At 47.0% G+C, this 12,559-nt stretch overlaps 1 protein-coding gene across 2 annotated transcripts in view; it reads left to right on the top strand.

Annotated features, from left to right (window-relative positions):
- KCNH1 (potassium voltage-gated channel subfamily H member 1) overlaps nt 1-12,559 on the top strand; it is a 1,587,102-nt gene that overhangs the window by 1,068,312 nt on the left and 506,231 nt on the right. For both annotated transcript variants that reach the window (XM_085612841.1, XM_085612840.1), the window contains one exon: nt 5,231-5,427. In XM_085612841.1, coding sequence (XP_085468967.1) covers nt 5,231-5,427 — 197 coding nt within the window. The remainder of the gene's footprint in view (nt 1-5,230; nt 5,428-12,559) is intronic.

Below are 12,559 nucleotides of genomic sequence, written 5' to 3'. Positions count from 1 at the left end.
CCTTGTGGCGCCTGGACATTGTATGAAGCCCCCGTACGTTCCACGTAACACATTTCAGATTGGCAATCTCAGCCATTGTCCCATATCAGTCTCGCAAAGTCTCCCCAACTGGGTCCCATCCATAAAAGGACATCGATCCTCATAGCACTGATGGCGGCCATTGTCCCCCAACAAAACTGAACAACCCAAATATTAATCAACTCCCCATCCACCCTCCCCAGAACAGGACCCAAATAGCACCATCTAGTTCCCATCCAAACCACACTCCCCAACAACCCACTACACCCTACTAATCCTGCAGTCGCCACCACAGGAAGGCCTTAAGGGCCAGGTGCGGGCCAGACGGAGGTAATGGGCCCTCGTCGCCCAGGCCACCAGGACTAGAGCAAGCCCACAACAGTGTCACGAAAAGACCCCCTGGGGGCCAGTCCAGGGCACCCCGCCCATCCTACCCCAGTAGACAACAAATCGTACCGTCACCCGCCATCCTCCCGCCGGGCCCCCACCCAAACTGAAGAAGCACACCCAGTTACCCCTGTCCATCCAGTATGTCCTCCACCGATTGTGGTGTGATCTCCGGCGTATGGCCACTGTTCGGTACAGATCCCTCGGAGTCCGTTGAACCCCCCTCGTCACCCGGGATCCCCTTCTCCGTCGTGGCATCGTCCCGTGACCCAGACAGCGCCGTCAGCACCTCCAGCACTCCTCTCCGCTCCGTCGATGTCTCCACCGTTGAGGGACCCCCCGCTCGGCCTCCGCGACCTCGGGGCCTCCTGGATTTCCGCCTCTGTCCCGGCTCTGCCACCCGTCGAGGCGACGAGCCGGATCCACCTTTCCCCGCTCTATAGAGTTCGAGCCAGTGACAAGCATCCTCTGGGGTGTCGAAGAACTGGGTTTTGTCATCAACAATTACGCGGAGCCTCGCCGGGTAGAAGAGCGAGTACTGGATACCCTCACTCCGGAGCTCGCGCTTGACCGCCAGGAAGGAAAACCGTCTGCGTTGGGTTTCATAGGTGTAATCCGGGAAGATGTTCACCTGACTGTTCGCCACTTTGAATGGTCCATTATGTCTGGCGGCATTGAGGATCAGGTCCCTGTCCCTGAAGTGCAGCAACCGCGCCACCACCGGCCGCGGGGCACGGCCCTGCTGCGGCGGCTTCGCCGGGACTCTATGGGCACGCTCCAGAGTGTAGAAGGAGGACAAACCCTCCGGGGCCACCGTGTCTCGGAGCCAAGCCTCCAGATACGCCACCATGTCACCATCCTCGACCTTTTCCGGCAGGCCAACCACCCGAATGTTGTTCCTCCTGTTGCGGCCTTCTGCATCCTCCGCCCTCTGCTCGAGGACCGTGATCCGGGATAAAGCCTCCTTCATTTCCGCGGCCAGGGTGCGCTGCGCCGGCTCCAAGGTTTTCACCGAGCCCTCCACTTCCTTGACCCGGTCCGACAGTTTGCCGTGGTCCGCTCTGAGGAGACCCAGGCTCGTCGCCACCTGGGCAATGTCCTGCTGGAGGGCCGAGCGCGTGGTCTCTATTGCCTCCAAAACGCGGTCGAATTGCTGCTGCAGAGGTGCACCACTGGCTTCCTCCGGACCTCCGCGTTCCTCCCTGTCCTGGGTCCCCAAGTCCGAGACGACCGGGGCAGCCCCCTTGGCACCTCTAGGTTTCCCCATGTCGCCGGCCGTTCTCCGCACGGGTCCCGGATCAGGCGTCCCCGAGTGTCGGCACCGGCTACGACTCCCTCGGGTGCTAGGCCTCAGGTCAAGTGCCGGAGATCTCCGTCTCCAAGGCCCGTTGGATCGTCCCAGCCGCGGCCCGCGCCACCACCTTGCTGTCCAGGGGCACCGTGGAGGAGGCGGGGACAATCGTCGCCGGGCCGGGCAAGCCCACACGGCCGACCGGGTGTCACCAGCTCTATCGGATGACTCGCGGCTCCAAAGGGTTGCGCCTCCCATGGGAGTGGGTCAGCCAGGAGAAAGTAGCCAAGTACAATGCCGGGATTGGGGCCACCGTCGGGATCTCCGGTTGTCCCAACGTGGGATCCGCTATGGTGTGGGCATCCGTTCATCCGAGTGCAATCCCCAGTAGAAGAGACCACTCTGACCGATGTCCAGTTGCAATCCCCACCTGGAGACCACCGAGCAGGGAGCGCCCCGTCGTCAGCGACGATCCTCCATTCTATCGGGTCCGGCCACGGGGACAAAGAAGTCCGGGCGCCATGTTGGGTCACACTCCGCAGTTCCCTCAACCGCGATTTGCACCGGGTTACCGCTCGTGCCGATCACGCCGGGGGCCCCGGCAGGTCTCCGTTGGGCCGGTCACCAAAATACGGGGGTCGGGGTGCCCCGTAGCCGCCGATTTACAGGATAATTACGGGCTCAGTCCCGGAGCCGAGCTCTCAGGCGACCATCGCCATCGGCGCCCAAGCCACCAATCTTTATGGTGAATGTTATGAGTTATAATTTATTGTAGACTATCTAAAGGGCTGTTGCATACCTTTTCCCTTTACTGTAATGATTAGCACTTTTTTGAATGCTGCCACCTATCCTCTGTTGCCATTAAAGCTGTTTTAATGCAGTTTAACAATGGTATTTCAAATCACTGCATCAGTTGTAAAAAACAGTTTTTAATTATGCAAAGCCAAATGAATTGGAGGACTTTAGATTAATACTTCTGTGTGCAGAGTATTAGAGATTAAGTGCAAAGTGTGACACAGTGAAGGTATTTTGTCAATTGGATACTTTTCGTACCTTCACATGGTCAAGATTTGTTCATTTGGATTGAGTATCTTTTTTGGAGCTCAGAATCCTCCAGTCGGGTAAAGCTGCAGGCTGAATCTGGAACGGTCAAACTAAAGTCAGTCAGGCTTGCTGCGAGGGTCTTCTGAACACATGTTTTGAAAAGCAAAATGTTTTAAATGGGTGCAACTTGAAATCTTCCCCGGCCGAGATCGCTCCTTGATCAGATTGATTTGGGTAAAAATCTAATATTGTTTTAAGTTCCAGCTTTTCAGAGTTTGTTGGAGAGGTCCAGCTGCAAGGGTCCCAGGATCTAAGGGTCAGCACTTAGGATCCAGACTTTACTCCAGCAGAGACAACCAGCAGGGTCAAGGACAGGTCCAGTTTTAACTGGTCGGGTGGACATTTTCTGGAAAAGGCCTCTTAGAGCTAGCTGGGCCGTTGTAGTGACACAGGTCTTCTACCAATTGACCTTTGGAGTCCACGTCTTTACCCTGGGTACACGTGGGAGCAGGTCTAGACTTTCAGGACTCCTCAAAGGGCTCAAACTGCAGGTGCAATCCTCATTCTATTGTTCGAACAGGACCAGGATATGTTCTGAGGAGGGTGACTGAGTTGTCACATTTACGGCTTGTGCTTGCTAGTGAGTGGGAGTAATTCCACCCTATCCTATAGGGCAAATGTTCCTGGGGGCACCTCTACCCACTTTTGCAGGAGTTCCTGTGTGCCCTTCATCTAAGAATACCACTGTATATCTTACTCCTAAAATCCTCTCCTGTGTCCACTCAGAGATTTGGCCACAGAAATGAGGTGTCGCCTCCCTTGTGTCCACTCCAGACTGGTTTAGGGGGCAGCTTCTCTGTCCCTGGAGTTGAGCTAAAATCATGGCTAGGTCTTAGGCAATGATGACCAAAAACTATCATTGGCACTTTACTTTTTCTTGGTACTTTTTACCTTAAATCTTCTAAATGCAGAGCTTCAGTTTCCCTTATTGAATTCCATGTTGGTGTCATGTTGTTTATTTAATTTTACTTTATTATTCTGGATTCAAGTATGATTTGTATTGTCTCGTGTTTTTGTTTTTTTAAGTGTTTTGGTACTTTTAAATGCTTTACTCCTTTTCTTTAATTTACGTCTGTCTGCTCTGTACCATAGCTATCAGGGGTCAAGTCAAGTTAAAATTACTGAAAACTTTGAGTGGATCAAACAAGTTAGTGACTTTATTACTTGTGATGGACTTCAACTATTCATTCACTTTCATGCAAATAGCATGCACCCTAGTTTGTGGGCTAAATAGGAATAACTTATTAAAATTCAGCAAAAAATGGGAGTGACCACACAAAGAGGGGCATTTTCTCACAATACTGAAGTCATGAATGGATTAATGCTAACGAATGAATGAGGAATGCTCTATTTGTAAATGTTATGTCTGTCCGTAAATGGGATGAAGGAACCTATCTTTCATAAAGTACACATTTGGCTTGCTTTAGATCTTTCAGTCAATTACAGCCTTTTGTCATTGACTGTGTACTTTGTAGCTGGTGGTCTGGCAACCCTTTCTGACAGAACACTTTAGAAACAGCAGGCATGGGCCATCCCATAGGGGATACAACTATGACAAGGCAAAAAGGATGATAGTATCATTTGAATGATCAGCACTGCCCTCAATGTGTTCTGCCCATGGAACTGGAAACAAGAAGGCAGGTCGTTGGGTATTGAGAGCTGCAGCTGGGCTCAAGACCAGCCCAGGAAAGCAAATGTCGTAATTAGTTTTCTTGAAGTCTCTGTATTCTTTCAAAGGATGTTTGACCTCAGTTACAAATTTAAGGAAGTTTCAGTAGGTCATCTCAGAACCTAACATCTTATAGTGAATTGGAAGATGTACTTAGTATATTCGATAAGCTCCTAATGCATTGATGACGAACTCTTGCATCTGAGAATTGGGCAAGATAGATTAAGAGGATCTTCTCAAACCGCGCCCAAATATGTATCAATAAGCACACACATGCATGCTCACTCTCGTCTCTGTATTCTCATTCTCTAGTTGTCCCTCTTTTTTTGCTCTAGAAATTGATGATATTCTGTATTAGATGCAAAGGTTTCCACTTCTTCAACTATGTTGTAAACTCCCCAGTGGAACCTCTGCACAAAGGAGGAGGGTCCCTGTGTCTCTCATCGAAGGAGAGAGAAGCCTACAGATATCTATTAATAAAGGGATGGGGCAGTTTCCACACCGACATATCTGGAATGGAATCGCATTAATTGTTTTAAAAAAATGATAATCTGGGGATAGTTGTGAACGTGGAATGTGTCAAACTGAGGTATATTATTTTACTTACTGCAGCCCTAGTGAAATGTGTGTCCTCTCTAAATATGGTTCCTATTGAAATTATTTGAAGGGACAGAGTTGCTTGTGGTTGTCATTTTGGAAATCCACGTTCAACTCTCTGTTTGAAAATAGTTAATTGGTTGTGTGTTTTGTTCTGAACTCAGGTAAAGGTGATGTCTTTGGGGATATCTTCTGGAAAGAAACCACGCTCGCCCCGTCATGTGCCAATGTCAGAGCCCTCACCTACTGTGATCTTCATGTCATTAAAAGGGATGCCTTACAGAAAGTTCTGGAGTTCTACACCGCCTTCTCTCACTCCTTCTCCAGAAACCTGATCCTTACATACAACTTAAGAAAAAGGGTAAGACCCCGCTACTACGTTCTCATATACTGTAAATGGTCCCAGTCGTATCATTGAGGGTTGTTCATTCTTAAGGACCATTTCAATAAAGTGTCTCCTGCCATAAAATGTAATCAGAAGGGTGTGAGCTTAGTCTGGCTGTAGTTGTGTCTTCAGCAGATGTAGTACAGAGGTGTGGAAGGTGTCGCTCCTTTTTTTTCAACTTTTTAGCAAGAAACGTCTAGGCAATGCAAGATGATGTAAGCGAGTGGTGGCAGAAAATGCATTTGTAGATATGGTTTTACTTTAAATGCAACTTTTGCAGCAGTTGCTTTCCTATTTCAGTTATGCTTTATACGGATAAGACATAATGTATACTTTTTATGCATGAGACGAGGGCCCATGTCAATGATAACTATACGATTGCAACTATATTGTGTGAAGCATGCTATGCTGCACCTTTTCATGTGTTGAATATGAAGGAGACTGAAGAGGTTATCTGACTCTGTTGTAAATTAAATGTCAGGATGTGAAGATGTTGTCTGCAGAAGCCTGCAAAAATATGATGTGGTAGTTGTTCCTATATGGGTCTTGGGTTAAATGTGGTTGGGAATATGCTTTGGTGCTCTTTTTATGAAACAATGTAGTTTTTTCTGCCACCGTTCTCACAAGGGGTAAATACTGTTGAGTTCTGTAGGTGACCACAGGTTGAAATTACCTTTCAGTGTATTTAGAAAAATATTAATTGCTTAGCTGTTACCTGTTAGAATTGATTATTTGTACCCATTGGTTGCATTTGTCATTTGTTTTAAATAACATTTAAAAATGCACAGTGGTTGTTTGTGCCGGACAATCATGGTCGAATGGTGACACTTCCGTCTACTGACACTAGATTGAGGAAACAATGTCCACTAGGTCAACTAGGGACGGCTCACCAAGAATCTCTTCTCCCGCTGTCATGGATGACAGGCTCTTACATCTGTTTCACATACTCTAATACCAGTGGCATAACACAGCCCCCGCAGCCCCCACGGGGGGCAAGTTCCGGTGGACCCCTCTGAGCACAGTACTCTGCCCGTAGAGCTCCTTAATGAGTCTGGAGGGGACTCCTCCACGTACCTTGCAGCGGGGCCCCCTCAAGTTTCCTTACGCCAGTGCCTAATACATGGCCCTCATTTCAGATATTCCACACTACAGTGTCATTTTCAAAGTGTCTTCAGTCTCTCCCCTGGACCTGAGATTGTAACTTGAGGTAGGCGAATGTGCCATTCACAGTTTTTCTTTTAATGGCTAATTTGATTGACAAGCACTAAAATTGTCCGTCCTTAGTTCTGCTTAGGAAATTCACCAGGTCCTCGATAGAATTGTGACCCACATAGGAACAAGGGTTCTTCAGAAGAGGTTTTATTGCACCGGACCTAACTGGGCAGACCACACTGCCTATCTCGCCTCAAAATATTTTGGTGGGAGCATGCAGAAAAGAGTGGGCAAGCGACCCCTCATGATTTGAAGTGATAATGAGATGGTGAGCCACAGGGAGCCGCAGGAACAAGGTGTTTTTCAGCTGGTCAGCACGGGTGGGAACCGGGTGTCCTTAGTTTGGCAGTAAACAATATTTTCCAAGCAATTCCTGCACAGATTTCTACTGCCATTTCCTGGAGTTTTTTTTTTATTGGGTTCTGCCGGAGTGAAAGGCAAATTGATTTTATGGAGAATGTTATGAGTTACATTTATTGTAGACTATCTAAAGGGCTGTCGCGTGCTTTCTTCCTTCACTGTAATGAACAATACCACCTTTTTTGAATGCTGGCACCTATCCTCTGCTGCCAATAAAACCGGTTTTAATGCAGTTTAAGTAAGATATTTCAAATCACGGCATCAGTAAAAAACAATTTGTTGTTATGCAAAGCCAAAGGCATTGGCGGACTTTTAGATTAATACTCTTGTGTGCAGGGTATTAGAGATAAAGTGTAAAGTGTGACAGAAATCTTGCATATTTTGGTTTGTGACAGGGCTTGGAAACCATAGGTTTATATAGTACCTTCGTTGCATGTTTAGCTTGAAATTAAATGTGTACTTGTGATTACTCGACAGAATAAGTGAATCTCCAAAATATTTTTTTGATGGATGGAATGCACATATTTTGTGTGATTTTGTTGTTGTTGTTAAAGTCAAACTTTTCAAAGTGATGTTCTGATAAGCTGAAATACTTATGCGTGTGAGAACACAAGAATCCGTCACAGAGATAAAACACAGTCTTCTCTTTGGGTCACTCTTAAAAGGAAGAGAGCAAAGCTAGAGCTGAGAGTAAAGAGACAGGAGACCCAGATTACAGAACACAGAGGATCCTTGGCAGCATGGACGTTAATTCACCAAGATCCCACGGGTTGCAAAAGTGACACCACACGCCCGTTGACCTTCACTTTCACACATACACACTCTCTCGTACATAACCACACTCTCGTCTGCAAGCACGCACATAACATACATTTAAAAACATTTGTTTAATTATCCGGCTGTCAGGAAAAGTCATATTCCAGCTACTTGTACTTCTTTATTATTACTAACGCTGGGCGTAGTTTGCGTAGTAGCGCCACGCTTAGCTACGCGAAGTGCACTTTGCACTACGTGAGATACGCGTAGCACTACGCGAACTGCGTAGTGCGCTGTTCACAATGATTGCACAGTGCCGGATTCTAGTCCGCACTGTGCAATCATTGAAAACGGCATCTTGCACAGTGCGAGCTGTAGTTTTCTGCCGCTCAAGTTGATTTTTACTCGAGCGGCAGCTTTCTCAACGCGGACTGGTAGTTTCTCATCGCGAGCAGTCGTGAGAATATACGACCACTCGCAATGAGAAACCTGACCTCCCAGCGTTGAGAATCTCGCCGGGGGGTTTATTTTCCACGCTCGCGATCGGCAACTTGATGTTGCTGATTGCGAACAAGGAAAAAGTCTCGCCGGGATGTCATTTTGCTCGCTCGCCGTCGCCAACTTGACGTTGAGGACCGTGAGCGAGCAAAAAAATCCAACTACGCTACGCGATTTTGCACTGTGCTACGTGCAATTCGCGTAGCGCGAAGTAGCACAAACTACGCACACTTCGCGAGCGTAGCGTAGTGGTCTGCCCAGGGTTAATTATTATACTAATAGTGACTATTGTAATATTATTCACTATTAGTGTAATAAAAACGTGATAGAAATCTACATTTACACATTTAAAGCGCATGCCAAGCCTTCGTAAAGATTGGGGTCTTACAGTAAATAGAGTACTGTTGAAATCAGGGCATGAAATAACATTTTGAGCACTAAAGGGATCACCCCTCAACTCATGTGTGTGTACCTGTGGGGAGCCCTGGTAACTAGTGTGAGGGGGGCTGCGATGGAAACAGGTCTTCACTGGGGTCAAACATCATTCGGAAAAATGAAACCTCTCTGGAGAGTGGCAGAGAATAGGGGTGATTAGGAGAGGCATCTCTGGAACTGCAGAAGCAGAATCATTATTGTTGCTTGAGGGCATCAGTCTTCATGGTACCTGTGTACAGATGTCAGCCTTTATCACTGGTTCCTCACGCAGAATGTAAAACGTGGACGGGAGGCTTGCAGTTCCAGGGTCTGTAGCGTGGTACTCACTTCCGCTCATGTCTAGTGATTTCCGTCATCGCTATCCAATGGGCATGCAGAGAAACAATGCTCATTCTAGGAAGGAGAGGTTCCTCTGGTTGCTGCTCTGGACCAATGGGCATGCAGAGAAACAATGCTCATTCTAGGAAGGAGAGGTTCCTCTGGTTGCTGCTCTGGTCCTATGGGCATGCAGAGAAACAATGCTCATTCTAGGAAGGAGAGGTTCCTCTGGTTGCTGCTCTGGTCCTATGGGCATGCAGAGAAACAATGCTCATTCTAGGAAGGAGAGGCTCCTCTGGTTGCTGCTCTGGTCCTATGGGCATGCAGAGGAACAATGCTCATTCTAGGAAGTAGAGGTTCCTCTGGTTGCTGCTCTGGTCCAATGGGCATGCAGAGAAACAATGCTCATTCTAGGAAGGAGGCGTTCCTCTGGTTGCTGCTCTGGTCCAATGGGCATGCAGAGAAACAATGCTTATTCTAGGAAGTAGAGGTTCCTCTGGTTGCTGCTCTGGTCCAATGGGCATGCAAAGAAACAATGCTCATTCTAGGAAGGAGAGGTTCCTCTGGTTGCTGCTCTGGTCCTATGGGCATGCAGAGAAACAATGCTCATTCTAGGAAGTAGAGGTTCCTCTGGTTGCTGCTCTGGTCCAATGGGCATGCAAAGAAACAATGCTCATTCTAGGAAGGAGAGGTTCCTCTGGTTGCTGCTCTGGTCCAATGGGCATGCAGAGAAACAATGCTCATTCTAGGAAGGAGAGGTTCCTCTGGTTGCTGCTCTGGTCTATTTGGCGTCTGGATTCCATTTGTAAGTAGACAAAAGAGCATTAGGCACTGACACAAAATTCTTTATGACACAACAAAATGGGCCATAAGATCTAAATTTAGATTTAATGGGACCTATGTATTAAGCTTCTCTGATATGGATCCGTTTAGTGCCAATGCATCAAGCAGCCCTCCTGCAGTCCCTGAGAGATGGACATAAAATGCCATCCTTGTGTGGCACCTACTACACTCTGAGGGCGCCAACGAGCCCTGTGCATGGCAGATGTTTGTCGTTGACAAAGACCTTGATTCATGAACCCTCATGCACCCTCTGCTATGTCCACAGGCTGGCGTGGAGTCAGAGACATGTGACTATAGTGAGAGCTGTGTTTCTACAGTGATATAGTGAATGCTCACAGCCTGTGTCTTTGCCATCAAGCGGACCCCTGGTGGTCTTAACATAGGCCAACCTCATGCTTTAGTGCTGTTGGGGGAACTTAAGTGACAACATCGTGCTGCAGTAGTTGATAGGTTCATGCAACTTGACAATGCATTAAGTTGAGGGGTGTTGGACCTTGTTTTGGAAAACGTTTTGATCCATTCCAGTCAAGTAAAGAACATGGGGCTCCTTACCAGTGGTTGTTACGAGATTCCAGTGATGTCACGCACTTATGGGTTACCCTGGACACGCGTTGCCAGTGAAAAGCCTTGTGAATGAAGTGAACAAGCAGGGTCTGGCGCGCCAACAACTCTTTCGATTCTTCTTCCCAATCCAATGACCGCACCTGAAAGATTGAGGATATACCCCACCAGGTCAGTACCATAGTCTGTAGAATGGGTAAGTCCAGCATCAGTATGAACACACCAGTTTTCACAATGGATCCATAGTTAGCCACAACGTATACAACACAACGTCGACAAGACAAAAAAACTAAACTAAACACATAAGCCTGAACAGTTTAATCTCATACTTGGAGCACGCGCCATCATTCTTTTCTGTGTGCATTTTGTAGCATTTACTGAAATGTTTCACAAAGGGATGCATTGCTGAGCGCTCTCTTGGCTGATTCATTGGCACGCGGTGCCGCACTATTAACCAAGAAAAGGTTTGTGATGTTATGTCAATAATATTTCGAATTGTAATTTTCTTTTTGACAGCGGCACCATAACTTAGAGTTGACCTTCGGGTTTCAGCGTAAGAGTTCATTTCATTCTGGTGATGGAGGGCAGGTCCTGATGCAGCATCCTTGCCCTGCTCATCAGAGCAGAGAGGAGAGCCTCCCGACCAATGAGAGGTACCACTGAGGCAATCTGCTGGGCGCTCACCAATCACATATCCAGCAGTTTCTTTTAAGGCATCTAAAATTGCACAAGTTGAGCTCGAAAGTTAAGTTCTTTCTTTCATATTTTAATACAAAACAGAATTAAGGATGCAAGGGGCAGTTTTTTTTTTATTGAGTTGTTCATGTGCAGTCAGACCATTTAGATTTCACAGTATTAGAAACATTTCCCCTGCAGACAGAAGGAATGTGACCGTATTTGAAGCAAATGAGTCAAAAAACATCAAGCAAATCTTTTAGGGAATAAATGTTCAAAGGGAATTAGTAGTCTGCATAATAACCCTTTATCTTTTACCATAATGCTATCTGAAGAACAGTGTCCTCCATGAATATTGCAGAGGTGATTAATGCTAACATGGAACCAGTGTTATGGAAATCTCTGCTGTAGGTCATTAAAAATAAATCTGCTGCAGGCTGCTCTAATGGCTGCTCAGCGGTCAATCGTACGTACCCCGGCAGAAGGGCAGCGTTACTTACCTGCCGCGTTTTCAGTGTATGAAGGTGAGCACCCCTCCGTCTAAGAGTAGGCAGGGGGTAGCCATGACAGTGGGTGGCAACAATGACTGCCTCCTTCCTTGGATCAGCCCCCAATTCACGCCAAAGGAGGGTTGCAAAGTTGACTGGCACAGAACCAGGCTGCACTCCCCTTCGGATACCGCCTGGCTTTGTCATACGTCAGGATTACCCCTGCCAGTTTTTAGAACCCCTATCATGGTGCACAGCATTTAAAAAGCATTTTAGGCCAACCCCAGAGTTACGTCTGGAGTACTGGATGGGCATATCTCACAGACACGAGGTGAGCTTCTAAACGATGCTTTATTTGAGAGTCCTCTCTGCTACTTTCTTCCTCTACTTCTGTGGGAGCTTGTCTCCACCCATGTTATTTCTGCTCGGCCCTACACTGGAATGTCCTGCTCCTACTTACACTTCCTGTCTATCAGTGGACCAGGAAGTGGTGTCCAGACATGCTCTGGGAAGATTGGGTTTGCAAGGTCCTCGTGTCCTGTTCTTGACATGATACCCATCAACTATCAATATATGCTCATACAAAGTGCAAATGTAAACATTTGCAACAGTGTGACAGCTCTCTGGTGCTTTAGACCTCCTGCTGATGTAGTGGAGAATAGTCTTAAAAGCATTAAGAATATTCTGAAGGTCGAAACCATCAAGACCAACCTGGGAGGGGAGGAAAATATATTTTTAGAGAGATGGAACAGTTTTGGAGAGAAACAAGCAAGTTTTCCTTCATATTTCCAGGGAAGTAACATCAAATCTCTACCATCATAGTGGCCAAGTTAAAAAGACAATATGTTGGGAATAACCAGGCTAACAGATAAATGCCTTTTTTGTATCATGATTACTCTCTACATTTGTAGTTATCACAGAGGATCCCTGGAAGCATGGATCTTAATTCACCAAAATTCCAG

Source organism: Triturus cristatus, chromosome 6 (genome assembly GCF_964204655.1).
Source record: "Triturus cristatus chromosome 6, aTriCri1.1, whole genome shotgun sequence".
Taxonomy (NCBI): Eukaryota; Metazoa; Chordata; class Amphibia; order Caudata; family Salamandridae; genus Triturus; species Triturus cristatus.
This window is presented reverse-complemented; position numbering and strand designations above follow the sequence as displayed.